This window comes from Pelophylax lessonae (assembly GCF_965119305.1).
Source record: "Pelophylax lessonae genome assembly, chromosome: 8".
Taxonomy (NCBI): Eukaryota; Metazoa; Chordata; class Amphibia; order Anura; family Ranidae; genus Pelophylax; species Pelophylax lessonae.
Window position 1 is genome coordinate 224939578 of NC_138775.1, and position 22738 is coordinate 224962315.

The 22738-nt window shown below is 41.1% G+C and overlaps 1 protein-coding gene across 1 annotated transcript in view; it reads left to right on the top strand.

Moving 5' to 3' along the window:
* NPL (N-acetylneuraminate pyruvate lyase) overlaps positions 1-20179 on the top strand; it is a 44403-nt gene extending 24224 nt beyond the window's left edge. The window contains exons 4-12 of the mRNA XM_082265599.1: positions 3351-3438; positions 5367-5424; positions 7483-7558; positions 10005-10097; positions 11781-11923; positions 12032-12078; positions 14294-14378; positions 14469-14508; positions 19723-20179. Coding sequence (XP_082121725.1) covers positions 3351-3438; positions 5367-5424; positions 7483-7558; positions 10005-10097; positions 11781-11923; positions 12032-12078; positions 14294-14378; positions 14469-14508; positions 19723-19868 — 776 coding nt within the window. The 3' untranslated portion in view covers positions 19869-20179. The remainder of the gene's footprint in view (positions 1-3350; positions 3439-5366; positions 5425-7482; positions 7559-10004; positions 10098-11780; positions 11924-12031; positions 12079-14293; positions 14379-14468; positions 14509-19722) is intronic.
* Positions 20180-22738: the final 2559 nt, after the last annotated feature.

Below are 22738 nucleotides of genomic sequence, written 5' to 3' on the forward strand. Positions count from 1 at the left end.
CTAAAAAACAACCATCAAAGTTCAATTACCCTCAAATTATGTATATAAAACCTTTTGAGTTGTCACTAGTACATGGAAACTCTTCCTATGGGGACATTTTGTTCTGGTGACAACTGTCCAAGAGGGTATCTCCCCACCTTGGTGTGTCTACAGGACAGGAAATGAAGAGAAATCTTCCCAATGGGGGAAGAGATGGCAAAAATCTGACATTGGCATTATTCATACCCCCTCTGTTCAAAATAGGGGGGGGGGGGGGGGGTTTGACTTCACAAATACTTTTAAGGGCCAGTTATCACCATGCTTATACATGAATCGCACAGGAACCCACTGATCTGCAGCGGGTATCAATAGAAAGTTAATGACACCCCAAACGCAAGTCTCAAATGAAGTGAGATTGCCCATACCTGCCTGTACCGGATTGCATGGCTACAGTGCGTTTTTAAGTGTATCCACTACTTGAATGGGCTGAAATCTCACCACACAGAACCACATGTAAATTGCACAGGAATGCACAGCGCGTTTTTGTGTGGGCATGGTGTGAACTGACCAGGGGCGGACTGACAACTCATGGGGTACCCGGGCAATAGGAGATCATGGGCCCCCAGGTTTAAAGATGGCAGCCATCTTTTTGATGCAACATTAATGTGGCAGGCCTGCGTGGAGGGACACCAAGCTCGGTGACATGCAGAGGGGCTGGAGACTTAAAGCTTGCGACCCAATAAAGGGTACCAAGAGCCTCTCATGGGCAGTGTCACCTTAACAGCATCATGGGCCCCTGGGCAAAGTAATGCACTGGAGCCCCTACAAAGGCGATGATGACCTGCGGCGCACATAGCACACAGTGGGTGTGGCTAAATTATGCTGCACATTGGGTGTGGCTTTTTAATCTGATTAGAAATCTTAGTCAGATTTTTTTTTACAAAGTGTTTTTTTTTTTTTCTTTGTACAATTTTATTATTATTATTATTATTATTATTATTTTTTTTTTTTTAATGTTTAATTGCAATATAAGGAGGAGGGGGTGCTTTATTGAAATATCAGGGGTTTAAATAGGCCCATGAAGTCTCATTTTTGAGACAGAAAGGGATTGAAGACAGTAGTAAACAATGACAATCATTTACGACACTATAATTTACTACTGTGATAGTAAATTATACAACACACATATATCTTCCCTCTTACACCCCCCCCTCAACACTGGTGCACTACAGGTGAAAGCATGTACACTTCTCCCTTAAGAATAAAGCTCAGCACTCATCCTTTAGGCAAAAGAAACTCTTGCTTCATGGTACAACATGATGACATCTTTTGCTTGTCCTAATACATTGCGTCATGCCAATGTAATCTCCTCTAAGGGTTTTGGGAGCCATTACTCCCAGTACCCTCTGAAGAAATCATGTGGGTGACAGCATGTTAGGATGGAGCTAATGTCATCACATCATACCTTGAAATAAGAGTGCATATTTTAAAACAATTAGTGATATTTTAAGCAGAAAGTACTGCTTTTTTTTTTTCTTCTTCTTCCGAGCAGCTGTTGTAGGAAAGAGTAACAAGCCATATATAGGAACTAGTTCTGGTATACCTGGAGATAACATTAGAGGCCAAGGAGAACAAGGAAAGTGTGAAGGATACAGAGTGATATATGATTTTAGTAGAAAGGTGTTAAAAGCCACCCAATATGCATGCTCCCCTTAAAGGGGAAAGCACATCCTGACCTATTGCTTATGGACCTATTGCAAATGTCAAGGTGAGAGGCTGGTGTAACTAGTGGCGGATTCATGTGGGGAATTGTATAATATTGAAATAATTATGGATCAAAAAGCAATGAACACTGAGACTTTGAAGTATGCATTTGCTGTGTGTGGGAAATAACCTGTTAGGCTCCATGTACACGGGACGTTGTTAAAAGTCCCTTTGAATGCTGGAATTTTTAGGACGTTTGAAACGTCCGTTCAGTCGCGTTTGTACCCGCGTTTAGCGGGCGTTTAGCAGCGTTTGCGGGCGTTTGCGTTTAGAAGCGTTCCTAGAGGTCAAAAAAATTGTTCCCCTTTAAAATGGAAAAACGCGAAAGCTAAACGCGGGGCATCGCGTTCAGACGCGTTTGTGCGTTTGAAACGCCGGGAAACACACATTCGAACGCAAATAATTGCGTTCTAAAAACAGTCCCTGAACGCAACTGCCTGCAAATGACTGTAAACGACCTGGTGTACATGGACAGATAAGATAAAATGTAGATGGGTTCAGGGGCTTCTGAAAAAAACGCCCAACTGCTCCTAAACGGCCATTTCCAGCGTCCCGTGTACATGGAGCCTAAAAATGACAACCTTGTGAACACGTTTTTTGGTTTTTTAAATGTTCTGTTTTTTTTTGGGGGTTTTTTTTATTGTTTTATACAGCAAAATATTTTAAAGCCCAGTGGTGATTCAATACCACCAAAAGAAAGCTCTATCCATCTCCTAAAATGATAAAAATGTAATTTTGGGTACAGCGTTGTATGAGTTACTGTCATTCAAATTGTGACAGCGCTGAAAGCTGAAAAATGGCCTAGTAAGGATGGGGGTGAAATTATCTGGTCTTGAAGTGCTTAAAGGTTAAGTTCACCTTTTTGTAAAAAAAAAAAAAAAAAAAACTATTTTTGAAAGTTAAAAAATATGCATTTTTATTATTTTTTTTTTTTATTAGGCGCCTGTAAAGCATTGTACCCACAATCAGCAGATCACGGGTGCAATCTCAGGCTCCTGCAGACTGTAAGTGTAGCTGTCTGCCATACCTCGTATGGGCAGGCAGTTACTAAATGGCAGGAAGCATCCTAAAATACCTAGAGAGCTCATTCGCACCCTGATAGTTCATTGAGAACTACAAGCTGTCAGCGGCTGACGGTAGTTGTAGTTTTCCCCTTCACAGAACACTGTGAATGAACGATGTTGGCAGGAGGGCGGAGCCCCGCACAGCAACTGTCTTTTCAAATAGTGACAGCGGGTGCAGGGAGAAGATCCTTGGCCCACTGTCACAATAAAGGGATTGGGGGGGGGGGGGTTGCAGGGGCTGCTGCATCAGTAACAAGTTACATGTTACTCCCCTGTAACATGTTGCAAATGGTAAACCTATCCTTTAACAGAGTTCAGCTATTTAAAAAAAAAAAAATGCCTTAGATTGACCTATTATAGTGTCCAATACCATGTCACTTTAGGGAACTATAAAACATTTAGTTATCCTAATTTATCAATGAATAACTTGTTTGATTTACCACGTGATCAATTTTAAAACAGAAAACGGGAAAACCAGTGCTTGTTGAATACGCTTTATAAACTAAGGTTATGATCATTTGTGTTTCCATGTTTTTTATGCAGTAAATGGGACAACCGGAGAGGGAATGTCATTGAGTGTACAGGAGAGGAAGAGGCTGACTGAAGAATGGGTGAAGCATGCAAGAGGCAAGTAAGTACCCCATCAAAATGGTATCTCTTCCATTAAATGAGAGGGCTAAATCCAGGGGCCAGGGAGTTGATGTATCTGCAGGATAAATGTTGGCTGATAATCTATCTTGTAAACTTTGACAATGGAAGCACAGTTTCCATGGCTTTAAATCTAAGTTTAGGTATGGGAATTATATATAGGTAAATTGGTCCAGCCTGACCAATATTAGTATGTACGTGCCATACCTGGTTGGTTTCGTGGAATCTGGAAATCACTATAGAAGGCACCTCTGTGTCCCTAACACAGAAGGTTATTCATTTGGCACAGATGCCATTAACCTTCTTAGCGGTATTCCTGAGCGTGGCTCGGGGTTAAATTTCAGAGCCAAAAGCGGTAACCCCGAGCCACACTCGGGGTACCGCCAGAAGCATCGCTGGATCCTGAAAGCGGGGTTACTTACCTTGTCACCGGGATCCAGCGATGTATCCCAGCGGTGTCTAGCGGCAGATCTTCCTCCCGATCCTCTCCGTCCCCCGGCTTCCGTCTCCTGCGACGTGACGTTCGCAGGGGGGTGGAACTGGCGTCAAATTCAAATGTAAAACACACTGATACAATGCAAAATAAAAATAATCACATTAGTTAGTTTGCCCCCCAGTGCCCTTTCCTGCAGTTTTACTGTACTTTTTATGTATATACATACATACATACATACATTAACTTATTTATAGTTTTTTATTATATTATAATTTATAATTTTGTGTTTCAAACTTTATCATACCCGAGATGTTATAAAGAAGAACGCACAGTAAAAAAAAATCATATGTAAATAGTTGGTTTGGGCTGCTCATTCTTAAGAATTACATGCAAAATAACGGTACCGCTTTCAGCACCTAAAATCCTAAAGAATCATACCGCCAGGGAAGTTAAGGGAACACTTTGCATTTTCTCAATGAATGAAAATAATTCTCTGGACAAGGGTGGAGATGGCGGGGTACTGACTTCACAATCTCCACCTCATCCATTCATGTAAGATTTTGCATTGATTAATAAAATGCAAAGCGCAGCTGTGCTGAGCAAACTCCTGTGTCCAGTAAACATCAGTACAACCAGTCAGCATGTGACCCATAAGCTGGCGGAGGTCACTGTAGTAGCAGTGCCTACTACAGTGATTTTTAGCTTCCACAGGAAAACTCTGTTCTTGTTGACATCAGGACCCTAGACCACTAGGGTACAAGAGTGAAGAAGCTGCGGGGAACAATCGGGTAAGAATATTAACTTTTATTGTTCCCTACACATAAACAAGCAATTAACCCTTGTAGTGTGGGCAAAGCCCACTGACTGCAAGGAATATTTTTTTATTGCCCAGGGTTAAACATACAAGCTGACTGCTAGAATAAACTTGGGGAATTATAGATTTTACATTCAGCAGGAACTAGACAATTTTCGGTCAGTGTGTACAGCTGTCTGTCCGACAGAAGCCAGCTTTTATTGAGGGTTCATGCTGAAAATGCAGTGTATTCTGGTGGGAAGGGGGGAATTGAAATCCCCCTGTTAGAATACAATAGAACAGCGGGAAAGATCTCTTTACAAAATATCTTTTGTGTTGGTAAAGCAATCTAGTTGAACAAAAAAAAACTTGCAGTGTGTACAGAGGCTTTACCTTTCTTTGTACTGCACTTATATCAATGAAAGGTGTGGTGGGTGTACACTATGCATCCTATAGGGTCCAGGCCTACAAGGTCTGTGCTAGACGTCAAGATAGTGCGGACTGGAAACTGAATTATATATGAGTTGTCCAATTCTGCTTTTATCAATCGAAAAAATGTATGAGTTTTGGTTAAGTGATGATATACCAGATACAATTTCATTATTTTGTTTTAAACAAAATTGGCAGTTTTTTTTTTTTTTTTTAAGGATATTGGTAGATTATTTTTTTTTTCCTTTTCCAGAATGGATAATGTGATAGTACATGTTGGTTGTCTCAGCCTAGAAGACGCAAAGGATTTAGTGAGTTTTATTTTATATTTGATCTTTGATGTAAATCTTTTTGGTTTCTGTTCTGTTAGTAGAAAAATTTTGTATTGGAATAAAATTCTCCCACCCAGTACAAGACTTGTTATTATTATTATTATGGTATTTTGTTATCTTCAATTATCTTCAGTATACTTTATATTTATATAGTGCTGACATGTTCTTTAGCCTAAAAGAAAACCTGGCGGTGTTAATCTAGCGCCTTGAAACATGGTATCAACAAATAGGACTTTTGAGGCACATTTGTTCTGTATATTGAAAAAATCTTATTTTATTAATCTAAAATATTGAATTTTTTGCATAAAATAATTTCCATAACATTATACACCACCATAAAGGTCAAAATTGACAGTATGATGTATCTTGTCCACACATGATGGTCTAATGCTGGCCATACATGTATAGATTTTTGGACGAGAATGTTCGTACGAACATTCGTATAAAAATACTTTGAACATTTGCTGAATGGACAAATGTCGTTCCAAAATTTTGTCTTTTTTCTTTTAACATTTAATTTTAAAATGACTGCAATTTCCGAGTGATAACCACATACACTGCCTGAAAATTCATTAGATCAAGAAACGTTTTCCTTTCTGCTCCTTTGAATTTTCCCTTCACTGCAGTCCCTAATCCCACCAACGATTAAAAAAATCAAACATTTTCTTTAAACGAAGATTACCTAATTAAAATCTATACGTGTATGGCCAGCATTGAAGGCTCAATGCATTTTCTGGACGTAGTTCACTTCCTCAGGAGCCATTGATACACAATTTGTACAACAAACAATCTAGGTAGAATAACAATCTGTCAGTAATCACTTTTCGGCCAGTCAGTGTTTTTACCACCACCCCTAATATATAATAGATGGTGGTAAACACACTGGCTGGCTGAAAAGTATGTAAGTTATGTAAAAATATCATTTTAGATGAGTTAATAAAATAAGATTTTTGAACATAGAACCAATGTCCCAATTTTTGATACTACTATGTTTGAAGGCACTTGATTACCTATAGGGATGTGGCATTTTAGATCTTGCAAATTATATTTGGGTCTGGCTATGTTAAACCCGATCTTTGTCTTCTGATGGTACTCACAGTTTAGCGTACCTATCTAGGTCATTTGCATGGCTGCTTCCTCCAGAGCCTTTTTACTCAGGTATTTTGCTTTGGAAATTGGAAAGGGACAAGCCTATCAACCACAGAGGACTTCTCTTTAGACAAGAAGCTTGAGGGGGCACAGGGTCCAGGGCTTGGGGCCAAAGTCTTTAAATGGTTGGCAGTTCCCTTTCTTAAAATGAATGTGCCATAGACTGAGGGACTAGTCATTGCTGGAGCTGGCCATACACATACATTGTCCAAAGTTGTAAACAATTTCTGTTCAGTAGTAGTTGGTTTATACCATTTGAGCTGTTGTGGCATAAAGGATTGAATTGCATTGCTCCTTCCATGGCTGGAGGGTTTTTTTTTTTATTCCCTTAGCCCGTTCTAGCCATAACCTGTATGGTTATATGGTCTTTTGGTCCCAAACTCTGCTTCTTCAAAGCCACAGTTTCCATAAACTGCACTGACGATTGCAGAAAAAAAAACAGACAGCTGTATGCAGCTTGAAATAAATGGTTCTATAATATTTTGCCATATTTGCACTATACACCAGCAGTTCTGGATGTAATTCTGGCTGTTGAGGCATAAAGGAATGATTTGCATGGCTCCACTTCGAGGCCTGAAATGAGGGGATTTTCTAATTGACAAGATCAAATCGTCATTGGCTTTTGACTTCAGTGACAAGAGAATTCAAAGCAGGATGGAATTTTTTCTCGATCAAGCAAATTTCTAACAGTATATGTGGTTTTTGTTTGGTAAAGCCCTTTCGTTTCAAAATCGAATGTTAAAGCAAGTTAAATAGTTTTGAACAATCTTTATCAAGCCAGTGAATGTACTGAAAATTTTCGTATGAAAATATACTAGTGTATGACCAGCTGGACAGTGCTCTAGTTGCTAACATTGTGGCCATCTTTCATTTTTTTCATTCGTTTAGGCTGCTCACGCGGCTTCTTGTGGAGCTGATGCAATTAGTTCTGTGAGTCCTTCTTTTATCAAGCCATCCAGCCAAGGTAAATAAAGTAATGTCTTTGTATGTGTGCCACGTGGTTCCTTGGATCCATATTTACAAGTTATATTGCTTTCATCAGTACGGTTTTAAAGAATGATTTGGGTTGCTGTAGGATTCACATAGCAACCCATGTAAACTTGAATCAATCTTACAATTCATTCTCTTCTGATCTTCTCTATTAAAGATATTTTCACATCTAGAACTTATGATTTATTGAATTATTTTAAAAATCTTTCTCTATTACTCTGAAGACCATCCATGGCTCGACAAACCCCAGGCGGCAGGTTGGCATTGCGGCAGGAAGTTTCGACCTGGCACCTGGGCTGCCAGGAAATGATCCCCCCCCTGCTATTAAGGGGTCCGTTTGCCCATCTGCAGGCCCAGCATCAGCATAGCGGGTGCCACCAGGTAGAGGGGGAAGGAGGGGAATGGACACATGTCCTCTCCTCCCCTTCTAGTTACCTGGAAATGATGTGTTAAGTAATTTCTGGGTCCCCGATGACAGTTACCACGGCCATTAAGGCTGGGAAAGAATGTTGTGCAGTACGATGTGCATTGCAATACATTCAGTGGAGCACAGGGGAGACATGCAGGGTGAATGTCTCATTAAAGGGAACCTGTCACCAAAAAAAAAAAAAATTATCATATAGGGGACTTTGTCCCCTATGTGATGGGGAAAAAAAACATTTTTTGGATTGTAAAAAATGAAAGGTATACCCAAGCACACACAATCGGCCCCCCAAAAAAGACAAAATTTCAAGCCCTCTACCCCAACATTTATATGCACCTAAAAATTAAAGTGCGTGAAAATGTATATTGCGATACACGTTACATATCTCCTGCATGCCGGAATGAGAGCAATAATTCTAGCACCAGACCTCCTTCGTAACGCTAAACTGATGACTTAGAGAGGGCTTTTAAAGCATCGCCTATGAAAAATATAGGGTACTGTTGGGTATCTATTTACTCTGTGCAACCTTGGCTTTTCTATTTTACCAAAAAACTGGGTAATTTATTGTGATTTCATGCCCCCTAAAATGTTATTTTTAGTGTGTGTTTTTTTTTTTTTTTTTAAACATTTTCAGTAATATTGTGTGACCTAAAAAATTGGAACTTCCACTCTTTTATTCTCTAGGGTGTCTGCTTTCAGAAGATATATAATGATTGGGGTTTCAGGCGTAAAATGATTTTCTTTAACATGCACAAAAACGACTCTGGAAGCAAAAGGGTTAAAGAAGTTCACCTTCGAGAACATGTTACATGTTCCACCTGTAAGATTTGTTAGTTTAAGAAAAACTGGCTCCTAACTTTTTTAGCTGGCTCCTAGATTCAAAACAAATTTTGTCAAGCCCTGCTGTAGACTAAATACCTGGTTGGCAGTTTATTTGATGCTGGAACAGCTACATCTGCCACCAACTGTTATTCCACTCCCAGTTGGTTATCAATCTGTTTTGTTGAAACAAGAACCTCTTGTCCGAATCGTGTCTGTAGCTCAATACATAAATCATGTATAGTCATTTGTAATTAAAAAGTAGATTTGTCTTCTAAAGCAGGCACTGACACTGAGTGTATGTCCATGTACATAGGGTGCTCTGTGCTATGACCCACTCTTCCTGGGTTTATCATTGATGAAATTGCAGGTTATAGGTAGACAAAATGTGTATGTTAATCTAAAAGTCTTTTTTCCTGTATTCAGTGGACCTAAATCCCTATACTTGTTGTTATCCATCTTCTGAATGGCAGTAAATTTCAATAAAATGCAGGCTAGGCATGTAGCCTTCTAACTTACCGTACTCCTGTCTTACACAAGAGTTCTATTCCCACCCTAAGTGGTTTGAGAAGCAGAGCTGGTAATAATTGAATTCTTGAAAAATTGAAGAAAAAAAAAAAACTGGACGGATTCCCCCATCCACACATTTTGAGGTGGATGAAGGAATCCTCCCCGCTGTGTTATTGTATTCTGACAGCGGGACTCCTCCACTGTCAGAATACACTGATTAGCGCTGCAGCACTAATCATATGAAAAATGTCAGACATTACTGTTCAAGAGAAGCTGATCATTAGATTGACTTCTAGCAGAAATGGCTGTAGATGGGTCAGAAAGAATTTGTCTGAAGCAGCTGATTTTCCATCCATCTGTGGCCAGCTTAAGGCTAGCCTACATGGCAAGATTTCTAAACAGCGTACATGGAGGAATGTGCACCTGCTGCTTCCAGTACCTGTTTAAATACAAACAGTGAATGCGTCTGATAAGAGGAAGTCACTATTTGGCTGATAATTTTCCACCTGGAACCCTCAATTTTTTGATCAGTTATCAGCCAGGTGGCACCAACAGGGCCACCAATGGCTCAAATTTTAAGTCGCATGTGTGGCTAGCATTTGTATTACTCATTCGCGAATTGATTTACTTTGTATGTTGATTTGCGATTTCAATTTTTACTTTCTAGATGCTTTAGTCCTTTACCTTAAAGAAGTGGCAGCTGTTGCACCCAGTATTCCCTTCTACTACTATCACATTCCAAGTTTATCTGGGGTGAACTGTAAGTATGAGAGGAAAGTGCAGTAAATGAGAATGGATGTTTCAGAGTGGTTGCAGACTGGAACATAAAGCTTTATTGTAGCTCTTTTTTTCTTTTTTTGGTTACGTTTTTTGTTTTTTATTGAAGATTTTCAGCATTACATACAAAAGAACAATTCTAAAGAAAAAAAAATGTAATTAAATTAACAGGCTAAGCCATTTAAAAATGAGAAAATACCTGCCCCCTAGCAGAAGGCAGCAGTATAAAAGAAGATAGGCCCGTGAAAAGTAAGTGCAATCCTTACCTGGAGCAGAACCTTTTATAGATAGCCCATCTATGCATGTCCCCTGACCCCCCCCCCCCCCCCCCGACCAATCTTTACATAAAGAATAACATAAGGAAAGATACAATTGAAATAAAGTTATAAAGATGACCATACCTCAGGTAAGGGTCTACAAACCTCACCAACAACTCAGCATCTTAAACCTTAGCAATACCAAAGCAAGTGGAAAAACCTATACAATTGTTGTTACTAGGAAGTACAAATATGTAGTCTTTCAATCGGAGACAGTAGTGGTGGAGAGCCATCTGCCCCACACTTTATCAAATTTGCCTAATGCCCCTCTACTTGTATAAGTGGCTTTTGTAGCTCTTTAAACGTCTGTGTTTTTAGGGCAACCCCAAATCAATTGCATTTTCATCCTCTGCTGCAGTGGCCAGTTAAAAGTCAGTGTTCATGTTGGCTGGACCTGCAGCATAATGGGCCTGTTCCTGTCTTAGTGCTTGTGTATAGTGTAACGCACATCATTTTACTGCTAGAATAGCAGAATTAGACTGGGCAGTATATAGGGCTCTGCAGTTTCCTTGTGTAAACAAAAGATGGCCTTGCACATTTATGTAGTGGTGTGACAGATTTCAGCACTGATCGCAAGGATCAGGCAATACAAGGGTTACGTAGAGATTATTAATCAACATTTCAAGGTGTCAGAGGTGCTCTTTATCACATACTTCTTCTAACGTACTACAAATTTCTGCACAAAAACATACCGGTTGTTCCTGTTTCTTTGAAAGAAAAGGGAAGGAGGCTGTTATTGAAGGTACGTGATCTCAACTTTCAGCAAAGCCAAGGCGAACCCTGTGGCAAGTCACAGCACAGAGGTAATATGGTAGAAGATTGGAAGATGTCGCACCAGCCATCTCTCTCAATGACACATCTGCTTGTGCCTGTGGCAGAAATAGGAGAGTGAGTTTAGTAATGAGCCACCTCCTCCTAATCATGGGACAATTATGTTTAGACAGACAGAGACCTCCCCACTTAGTACTTGTTGGTTTGACCATGATGAGAAGGCTCTGCCGGGCCTTTTGGCTAGGTGGACCGGATTGTGCCTTGCCTCCATCAGGAGTCTTGAGCACCCCCCGAGGAGTCAGGGAAGGGTCCTCTCCCTTTTGGTAAGGGAATATATGGCACACTCCAATGCACTTTTTTTGTGTTTGTTCACATGCTCTTTTTTGTTTTGTTTTGTTTTTTTTATACACTTTGGTGTTTTGTTTTTGCGCACCACACTACTTAGGATAAAAAAGTTCCCATGTCTGTTTCGATCTTATGGATCATTTTGTATAGGTGACAGATGCATTTTTTCAGCCCCTATGGCCCCATACAGATGCACTTTCCTTCAATTCTTATCCTGTTTTTGTCCTACACAGATCAAATGAGAAATCTGGTGGGCAAGATGCAGCTTCAGATCCCATCATTCCGAGGGGTAAAATTTTCTGATGTCAATCTGATGGATTTCAGCCTGTGTATCCACGAGTATCAGGAGCTTGATTTTTTCTATGGTGTAGATGAGGTGTGTTATTGTTTTGTTGTCTGTTGTGTGTGTTTTTTTTTTTCTGGTGTTATTTTTATGTAGATGGCAGCTTTTGTAACCTTTTTTTTGTTTTTTTTTTTCGTACAGCAACTCTTAGGAGGTCTAGTGTTTGGTGCACGTGGAGCTGTTGGCAGGTAAACAAAACTTTTTGTTATGGTATGAAAATACCTCTTTTTGCATAACTATTGACCATTATGTGGTTACAGAACTCCACCCAAACATTTTTCACTAAAGCCTGGTACACACTAATAGTAAAATGACTCCTCCAGTCAGAGCCCATGTACTAATGATCTGACATTAGAACAGTGCTGAGCTATTGTGTTCTGACAGGGGGACGCCCCCCCTCGCCAGAATACTCCGATCAGTGCTCTCAGCTAATGGCTGAAGGCGCTAATTAGGAGCTGGTAGGCTTCTGGTTTTCCAGCATGCTTGTCCAGCAGAAGTAGCCGGCTTCTGTTGGACCAGCTGATGCACACATGGGCCGAATGCCAGCCGGTTTTAATGTAATATCCCGACATTAAGCCTGTGTGAAATAGGTATTAGGTTTAGTGCACATTGAAATTTTTTTCTGCTGCTCTTAGGGTCATCTGGCGTTTGTATGTTTTTTTTTTTTCCCTGCCTCTAAATGCCAATGCTTGTTAGCCTATGTGTCCATGCACACATAGGCGTTTAGAGGCAGAAAAAAAAACCCTTCTGCCAGCACCTCCAGGAGCGGCAGCGTTTTTTGGCAGAAAAAAATGCTTGCCACCTGTAAATATGTCTTAACGCGTGTAAAGCTAGGCTCGTTGCTTGAGGATTGGTTAATTTCAATGGCCAGAATAAAATATTATTCTGGCCAATTAAATGAATTAACGCCCAAGTGCTTGACGAGCCCAAAGGAATTACACTCATTTACAGGCGCCAAACGTGTTTTTCTCCCAAAACACCGCTGCCAGGAGGCAAGAGGTCTAGGAGGGATAGCAAAACATCCAGTGTGCATAAGACCTTAAGCTAAGCAAGAGTAAAGCTGGCCATATACTATGTGAATTTTGTACAGTTTATGATATTTTGCGACATAGGCCCCCTCCTGCTCAATGTTGTTCAATTCAAAAATCAGAGGAACAGGTGGAAACTTGTGAACAACAGCAGCTGCTTCCAGTGAGTTGCAGCTGCTGTTTGGGTATTCTGTCAGCCACTGCTAGCAGCTGTCAGAGTACAAGAGCCCAGCAGGGGGGGGACTTGTCCATTGGTTCTGTATAGTTTGTATGCAGGAAAATGTTTGCTGTTTTTGTTCAGCCATCTGTGCATAGCCAGCCTAAAGCTGTGTAATGCTGGTCTAATAATAAACATCTGTATCAAGCACTTCTTCCTCCAGTCCTCCTGCAACCTACCTTTGCTTTTTTCTGTCTGTCTTCTGTCTTGATGCAGTGCAGAGGCAGATTGGTTTGGGAATAGTTGGACCCAGCTGTGCTTGGTATGGGACAAATAGTATCAGGGGAAATAAGGTTTAGTTTTTGACTACTGTTCACAAAAAAGTAGTCTTTTACTCGCAAGAGTTTATGCACTCTGTTGGCACTCAAATGCTAGATAAGGCAGGCCATACACATTTCAAATAAATTTGAACCATGTAAGGGCAGGCTGAATGAAGCATGCTGGGTTTTACCTGTGAGTATCGCTAGTGGCTGCTATAGCCGCTAGAAATAATCACTGTCTTCTCCCGGCATGGACAGCTTCGACCACCAAGATAAGGAAATGGCTCAGCAGGAAGGATTCCTGCATCAACACTGTGTTGATGGCAGAATCGAGTGAATTGGTTGCAGAAAATAAACTTGCTGCGTGTACGGCCGGTACAGTGCGCTCTTGCTTTCAATATGGACCAGAAGTAATATTACGTGAAGTTTGGATTTGGTTTTCACCTTTTTCCGTAGGATTGTTATGGCGTTTTTTAAACCTACTGCTGGTATTTGTGTGCATCAATGAGTTATGCTGTTTGTGCACATCCAAAAAAAAAATGTATACTACCTTTTTATGTAGCTGAAAGTTTTAAGTTTGTTGATTTGAAAGCTGCAATTGTAGACCCACTGAGTTCTGGCTGGATCATAGTCACACTCCAGTGTATAACGCAGGTGATTTCTATAGTTTTTTTTGTGTTTAGTACTTTTCATGTTTTTATTCTTTTGTCTGCAGAATGACTCGCCTTGCTATTGCTACCCAGCCTCTATTCATAGAGCTTTGGTGTTTTTTTTACCCAGTGCATGATGTTCATGTCCAAGCCTTTAGAGATTTGTAATCTGTCTGAATGAGAAAATAATTTGAGTTGCTTGTGAAGCTGGCTAGTAATAATATAACCAAAAAAACATTTCTCAACAGCACTTACAACTACTTGGGTTCTACCACTAATAAAATGCTGGCGGCATTTGAAGAGGGCAATTTACAAAAGGCCCGGGAAATTCAGGTACTTTACTTTTTATGTTTGTTTTTCTCTCTCATAGCATGCACCTTATTCTGAAATTCTTGCTCATCTGTACTTTTGTTGTTTTGACAGTGTAAAACACAGGACTTTTTGGCTTTTGTTTTTGCCTTGGGTAAGTCATTTTTGGGCTTTGACATTTATAGCTTAGCTGGTACCTAATGTTCTGTTGATTGTTTAGAAGCACAAGCTTGCCACCTTAAATTTTGTCAGTAAAATGCCCCCCCCCCCCCCCCCCAAAAAAAAAGTAAGGGTCCTTTCACATGGCCGCTCCGTGTGTCCGCAAATCATCCCATCCGTTTGCGGATGATTTGCGGACATAATGTAAGTTAATGGCACTGCGGATGTCAGCGGAGTACCATCCGCTGACATCCGATTTTCCTCCTTTCAGTTCTGTTCCGTTTTTTCGAATGGAACAGAATCCCATTTTTTCTTCCGTGTAAAAAACGGAAAGGAAGGAAAATCGGATGTCAGCGGTGTCATCCGCTGACATCCGCAGTGCCATATACTTACATTATGTCCGCATATCATCCTCAAACGGATGGGATGATATGCGGGCACACGGAGCGGAAGACACAAATGTCATCCGCTCCGTGGAAAAAAAAAAAAAAGTCCCGCAGCAGACCTTTCACATGGAGAGGCCGTGTGAAAGGACCCTAAGACTATTCTAATTGGTAATATGTAACTGTGTTGTTTTGTGTATGAAATCAGTTCTTGTAAACAAAATATCTGATGAACATGGCAGTGACTCTAGTTTCTAGTTCTCGGTGCCAGCAATCTGAGGGTTCAAAGAGCCCCTGCAGCTTTTCCACCGCAGTGCAGTGTCTACACACTTACAGGCCTCTTAAATTGACCTTAACCACTTAAGCCCCGGATGATTTTACCCCCTTCCTGACCAGGGCCTATTTTGCGATTCGGCACTGCGTGACTTTAATGGACAATTGCGCGGTCGTGCGACGCTGTACCCAAATGAAATTTACGTCCTTTTTTTCCCACAAACAGAGCTTTCTTTTGGTGGTATTTGATCGCCTGTGCGATTTTTTTTTTTTTTTTTTTTTTTTTTTTTATCATGCGCTATAAACAAAAAAAGAGCGACAATTTTGCAAAAATAACAATATTTTTTAACATGAAATTCCCCCCCAAAAAATGTATAAATCAAAATTTTTTGAAAATTTTTGGCCAATTTGTTTTCTGTTACATATGTTTGGTAAAAAAAATCGCAAAAAGCGTATTTTGATTGGTTTGCGCAAAAGTTATTGCGTTTACTAGCTAAGGGAAAGATTTTTGTCTTTTTTTTTTTTTTTTTTTTTTAACGAGTAATGGCGGCGATCTGCGATTTTTTATTTTTTTTTTTTGCGGGACTGCGACGGACAGATCGGACCCTTGACTGACACTTTTGGGGGTACCAGTGACATTACTACAGTAATCAGTGCTATACATATGCACTGTTACTGTAAAAATGACACTGGGAGGGAAGGGGTTAACTTTATTGGAGAGGGAGGGGTTAAGTGTGTCCCTAGGGGCGTGTTTCTTACTGTCATTGGATGTGGCTGTTTGTGTAACAGCACAGATCAACAGTCCTACATAGCAGGACCGAGTGATCTGTGCTTTTACACAGGGGAGAGTGACAGGTGGCTTTGTTTACATTAGCCGCCTGCCTTTCTCCCTCTCTACCCAACGATCGCGAGTGACCGGCGGTTATCGGGTCCGCCGGTAACACGCACTGGCTTCTTCGGGTACGAGCGGGGGCGGGAGCGCGCCTCCGGCGGCGCGCGCTCACCCCCTATTCGCTCCCAGGCTAGTGACGTACCGGTACGTCACTTTGCCAGGGAGGGGCTGACCGCCGCCGTACATAGTCGGTCGGCAAGTGGTTAAGATGTGTGGGGGGGTTCTACTAAAAATGCTTGCTGCCTGGCTGTGTCATCAATATTTTGAGTCGGACCGAAAACGTGCTTGCTGTAAAATGAGTGCCAGAATTTCTTGTTCCAGGTTAGTTATTCAGGAAGTATTGAAGTCATTGCATGAGCATGACCGCTATGTAACTAGCAGTTTCATAAGGCATGGTCAACAGTGACAGCCTGCATGATTCTTGCATGACAGGTTTTGGTTAAAATGCTGTGTGTGTTTAATAGGCATCTGTGAAGTATGCCAACCCCCCAACAGGTATCCTGTGCAATGCTTTCTGAGGCCGGGTTCATTCATGTGCAAACTGAATGCGGGTTTCCCCGCATCCTATTCGCCCGACTCTCAATGAAGCCGGCTTGCACTGGCTCAAGGCGGCCGCGGTCACATTCCAAAAGAGTCCTGGCGTCTGAGTCCGGTTCAGGTAAGAATTCAGGCAAAAATTGGGTACCTGATTCACACCTGCACCGGTGAACAGGGACTCATCGGACCCCATACTGTGAACACGCGGCCGCACATATGTGAACGTAGGCGGTAGGTAGTGGCCTGCTAAGCAGTGTTAATTTTGACGACAAACTTCAATTTCGTTTTAGTCAATCTTTTGACTAAATGCTATTTTTAATTTTAGATGTACACGGTTTAAAAAAAATTAAAGGAACACTGTGAAAACACATCAGATCTCAATGGTGAAAAATATCATGCTGGATACAGTGTATTTATACTGATATGGAATGAGTAATTTGTTAGAAAGGAAAGGATGCCACATCATTTGATGGAAATTAAAATGATCATTTCCATTCCAAATTATGAATTTAAAGATACCCTGAAAATCAAAGTGAAAAAATGATGCAGTAGGCTTGTCCATTTTGCTGAAATTTCATTGCAGCAACTCAATGATACTCAGTAGTTTGTATGGCCCCCTCGTGCTTGTATGCATGCGTGACAGTGTCTGAGCATGCTCCTAATGAGATGACGGATGGCGTTTCAGGGTATTTCCTCCCAGATCCGGACCAGGGCATCACTGAGCTCCTGAGGTGTTTTATTGTAGTTAGGTCAGGCAAGCGTGGGGGCTATTCAATGGTATCAATTCCTTCATCCTCCAGCAACTGGCTGCATACTCTCGCCACCAAGAGGAAGGGGGTAAAATCTTCCGGGGCTTAAGTGGTTAACAACCCCCTCTGCTACTTAACTGACCAGATCAATATCGCAGGCGTTTAATTGACTTGGTGCTATACTCTAAATTAAAAAGCATTCCCTTAATTTTTTTAACAGTGTATTTTAGTCATCTGACTTGTTTTAGTCGTAGTTTAGTCGACTAAAATCTTCAGAACATTTTAGTTCTAATAGGAGCGACACAAGTCGCTCCGACTTAGAAAAAGGGTCCGGAGCTTCTTTGAGGCGACCTGGAGCGACCTGCATTGACTTCAATGTTATGAAGTCCGTGCCGGCCGCTCCGAGGTCGCGTTGCGAGCAGCGCGCCTTGACCTGTGAGGTTGCCCCGGGAAGTCGGATCGCCCCAGTGTGAATGGGGCCTTATGGTATTAGAGCCCATTCACACTAGCACGACTTGTGAGACGACTTGTGTCGCCCCAGGTCGCTTGACATAACAAAAGCAATGTTAATCAATCAGTGCCGTCTTAATTGGCACTACTGAAGTCGCTCCAACTTCAGAAAAGGGTCCTGTACTACTTTGAGGCGACCTGTGATCTGACTTGTCCCATATACTTCAATGGGAGTCGTCTCCTTATCTTAATTGAAGAGACTTGTTATCAGACTTTCCAGGAAGAAGAAAGAGATTAGCCAGGCATTCCCCACAGACAAAGTCGCCTGTCTCTTCAAAGTAGTGCACAAGTCTCTAAACAAGTCTCTAAACAAGTCTCTTCAAAGTCACGGGGCGACTTTCTGGTCGCGGTAGTGTGAACCGGCTCTTAAGGTTTGAACATGCACTACAGACATATATATTTAGCCATTGTGATATATAATGTCTTTGTAAATAAAATCAAGTTTCATAAACAAAAAAAATAGCCTTTTGACAAACAGAAGTGCAACTTTAAAATATAAAAAAAAACAAAAAACTGTAAACTCTGTTGGCTGTAATGCCATTGCACATAATACCTCAATATATTACCAAAATTAAATAATAAGTAGCTTAATAGATGCCCCCCTACTTATTGTTATGTAGTAGTGCAATACAGGTTTAATCGCCTCCCGCCCGCCGTATGGACAAATGACGGCGAAGCAAGGCAGCCCTTGTTCTGAGACAACGTCATAGGACTGCACTCAGTTTAGCTGCACCCACGGGGGCGAGAGAATTGTGTTGCAGATTTAGAAAAGGCCAGCAAAGGGTGCAAAAGAGAATTGTAATAGTATGAATGAGAGTAATCTGTGGAACCGCATAGGAAAGAGAAAGGATTGATGGGAGCCTGTGTCTCTCAGCCAATACAGTTTGCCAATAGAGTCGGGGGGGGGGGGGGGGACTTGGGCTTTAGCAGACAGGCGGAGCTCCAAGGAAAGCGGAAGATCAGGTGGGTAAATTTCCCTCCCTCACATTTTCGTTCCGTTTTTCGTTCATTGGCGAAAATTGGAATAGATTTTCATCAATTGACCTAATTCAAATTTTAGTTTTCATTTTAGTTTTCATCACTGAAAACAAAAACATTCAGCTGACGAAAACTAGGACAAAAATATTTTCATCGTCGAAATGAGCACTGCTGCTTAGTAAAGCCAATGAAAACCATTGGTACTCCAACATCATTGCTTACATAGAGTAATGAGCAACGGTTCTGCTGACTGAGACTAAAACTGGTGCAACTGTGTGTGGTAACCAATCAACTTCTAACTTCAGCTCATTCAATTAAGCTTTTGACAATAAGCCCTCGTTCACATTGAATGCGGCTTTGAAATCATGCAACTTCATCTGAATTCGCACTTTCAAAGCCGCACTTCAGTCCAACTTCAGGGGCGATTTCAAAGACATAAGTGTGGGTTCATGCGCAGATGTCTATTGAATCCCCCCCCCCCCCCCCCCCCAAGTTGCCAAAAGTAGTGCAGGAACTACTTTTGGAAATTAGTGCGACGCTGAAAAAGTCAGCGTCGCACTGATTGGGGTGGTGCCAATGCCGGCAATAGGCTGTGATTTGACATGCAAATTGACCTGTCATATCGCAAGTCAAATTGCGCCGATGTGAACGGAGGCGATAACCTGGAGGCTATAATGCGCAGCTGCACAGATTGTGGGTGCACCAGTTTTAGTAACTCTACCCCTATTTGTCAAGAAGTGCCAAACAAAATGGATAGTCCTGATATTCATTACATTACAGTGCAAAGGGTAGTAAACCGTAACAACCAATAAGAAATCTCATTGATAATGTCAGACCAGTGCTAATTGTATTCTAAAATGTTTGATTGTATTTTTATTTCTTTGCAGGTTGGGGTTTACCAGATTTTAAAAACATAATGTCTCTGATATCAGGAATAGATTTGGGCCCACCACGACTACCTCTGATGACAAACTGGAAACCAGAGCACCATGAAAACGTTAAAGCAGAGCTAAAGAGACTTGGCCTAATGTGAGGAGGATTCTTGCAATGGACAAGGGGGAACTTAAAGTATGTCATAGTGACACATTCTCATCACTATGGCATTTAGTGTACAGAAAAGGTGCAGAGCTTAACTTAATGTAACACTGGTATTTAAAGGTCAAGCCACCCAGAACTAGTATTTTTCTTGTACTATCACTGTGTGGCTCCTGAGATTTCTTCATTTCAGTAGTGAAAGCTCCTATTGGAACTCCTAGTTTTCAAACCATCTTCACTCGATTATCCCTGGGAGAGTCTCGATATGGCTTCTACCCGCCAAGAAAGAGAATTCCCCAGGTTATGTCCAGGAGAGTTTGGTGGGCCTGTAGATCTTAGATGGTTTGAATCAGGGGTTCCCAAAGAATTTAAAGTGAAACTCCAGGCAAATACACAATTTAAATACAGTATGTATGTTTACTGTTTCGCTTGCCAAAGGATTTGTAATTCTGGGCAACCGATCTATAATTTACACTTGTTTTTGCCCACTTCAGTACTGGATAAGTGACCCACATAGTTACTAATTGGGCAATTCATATTTCTGGTTTATCGTCTAAGTTTTTTATGATCTCTTAACCTCCAGCCCTCCTTATTGGACAATAAGTAGACCTCATCACTTCTGCCCAGTGAGTACGTATAGACCTAGGAAGCAGAATGCTGCATGTGGACATAGCAGACTGTTTTTTTTTTTTAATGACTAGCACAGGGGTGTGTATCACAAGAAGTCTGACCAAAGTAACAAATCCTTTGGCAGGTAAACTAATAAACAATTCTGTATTTTACTCATGTATTTAGTAGTTTGCCTGGAGTTCCACTTTAAGAGCCATAAGTGAGTCAAGCAACCAGTGTCTTTCTAATGCTGTTTAAATTTTGTTTGGTCTGACCGTGTAACTGCTGGAATTATCACTTCTTACTAACATACCTTGGTGGAATCCCCTACTAAGTTGTGTACATGTTAATCCTAGAGAACACCATTTACATACATAGAGGCCCTGTTCACACCTGAGCGGTTTTCATCTCGTAAAACGCTCATCTCTGAAGTCTCAAAACGCCCAACAAGCAAAATCCCATTAGTTTCGATGGCCTCTGTTCACATATGAGCGTTTTGTCGCTTGAAGCTCAAAAAAGTACATGAGTTTCTTTTTTGGAAGATTACAAGCGTTTTTGTTACATGTCAATGCCTTCCTCCAAATGATATGCTTAGGTGTGAATGGAGCCAGAACTATAAGTTGGGATAATGTTCTAATCTTTTGGTTTACTAAGATACAGATACAGCTGATACTGCAGCATGAATGTCTTACATGATAGTATGCATGGAATTTCTTTGTCCCACCGTACTGGAACTGACCATGTGGTTAAATGGGGACTGTAGCAACTCCCCACTGGTTAAAGTCTACAACATGGATAAAATATGGCAGCACGCTAACAAGCTCTTTTCAGAGTGCTAAGTCCTTTATTCTTGTATGATCACACAGAAAACCAATGTTCTGGGATGGCAAGCAAGCTTCACATGTCCGAGGAAGGGTTCCTGTGCAGTCCTGAAACGTTGCTTTTCTGTGCGATCCTACAAAATGAAAAGAGCTTTGCACTAGTTGGTGTGCTGGGCATATTTTATCTATGCATGATAATGTGTGACACAAAGCAAATGCCTTGCTTAAAGTGGTATTAAACCCAAAAGAAAACATTTATTATATTTCAGCTTATCAATTCTTAGATGTGATGGCTGCATTGGTGTTCTTTTTTTAGGCTTTCTTTCCTTTTTTTTTTCAATTGGTGATCTAGTCAGTAAATCTGTTTTTCAGCAGAATAAGCTGTTCTGAAGATGTAGCGGTTACAGGGTTGAGGCAAACCATTTACTACTGACAAGGGGTGCTTACAATGATCAGCTTGTATTTATTTATGCAAAACCTTTATCCCAAAAGGGAAAAAAAATGTTGATGTCACTGCTTAAAAAGGAACTGCAGTTAAACGCATATAATCCAAAAAAATGCAACAGTATGTAATTCTAACATTTTAAAGCGTTATTAGGAATTTGTATTGTTTGTAACCTAACTTTTTACCTGTCAAACTGCTCATCTCTTATTCCTCACACTTCTTGTGTGAGCAGCCATGTTTACTGAGGACAATTGAATCCCTGGCCGCAGTTTACCTGCAATAGGCTATGTTGCTCCTCACTGGCCCATGAAAACTCGAGCATGCGCAGTACATTGCCTCCCGGTCGCGCATGCGCAATAAGCAGAGCACTTTTGATCCAATGTGTTCAGGCTACTATAGCAGCGCAGCCCTTTGTTTACATGCTGATATAGCAGGGCCAGTTTGCTGCCGCTGCTATAGTAACCTGTACACATCGAATCAGAAGCGTTCTGCTTACTGCGCATGCGTGACCGGGGGGGCATTGTACTCCAATCTCTGCCCTCATCCGGCCCCCTCCAGCCCTACAGCCTACGCACTTTCCTGTGACTTCCCTCAGCCCTCCTCTACTTTTTCCCCCCTGCTCGGCTTGCAAACTCCCACGAGAAAAAAAAAAAAAATACCTAGAGACTATCCTGGGATTAAGCGCTAGTGCTGTATGACACGTCACTCGCCGAGGCGGATTTTAAGAACAAAAAGTAGAAGTAGCAAATAGAAGGTATTTACTGACACTAAATACATGTTTTACTTTCCAAAGCTAACACAGCAAGGGCTGTAGATTTGATAGCATGAAAGATTAAAAAAAAATCTTACTGAAGGTCCGCTTTAATAAGTGAAAGCTGGAGTTTGGCTTCAATTTCTTTAGTGTATCTAAATCTGCTAGTGCATCTAACACTACCCTTCCCCCCAAAATGACAACGCTACTGTTATCTTGATATCTCTGTTGCTCCTTTATCC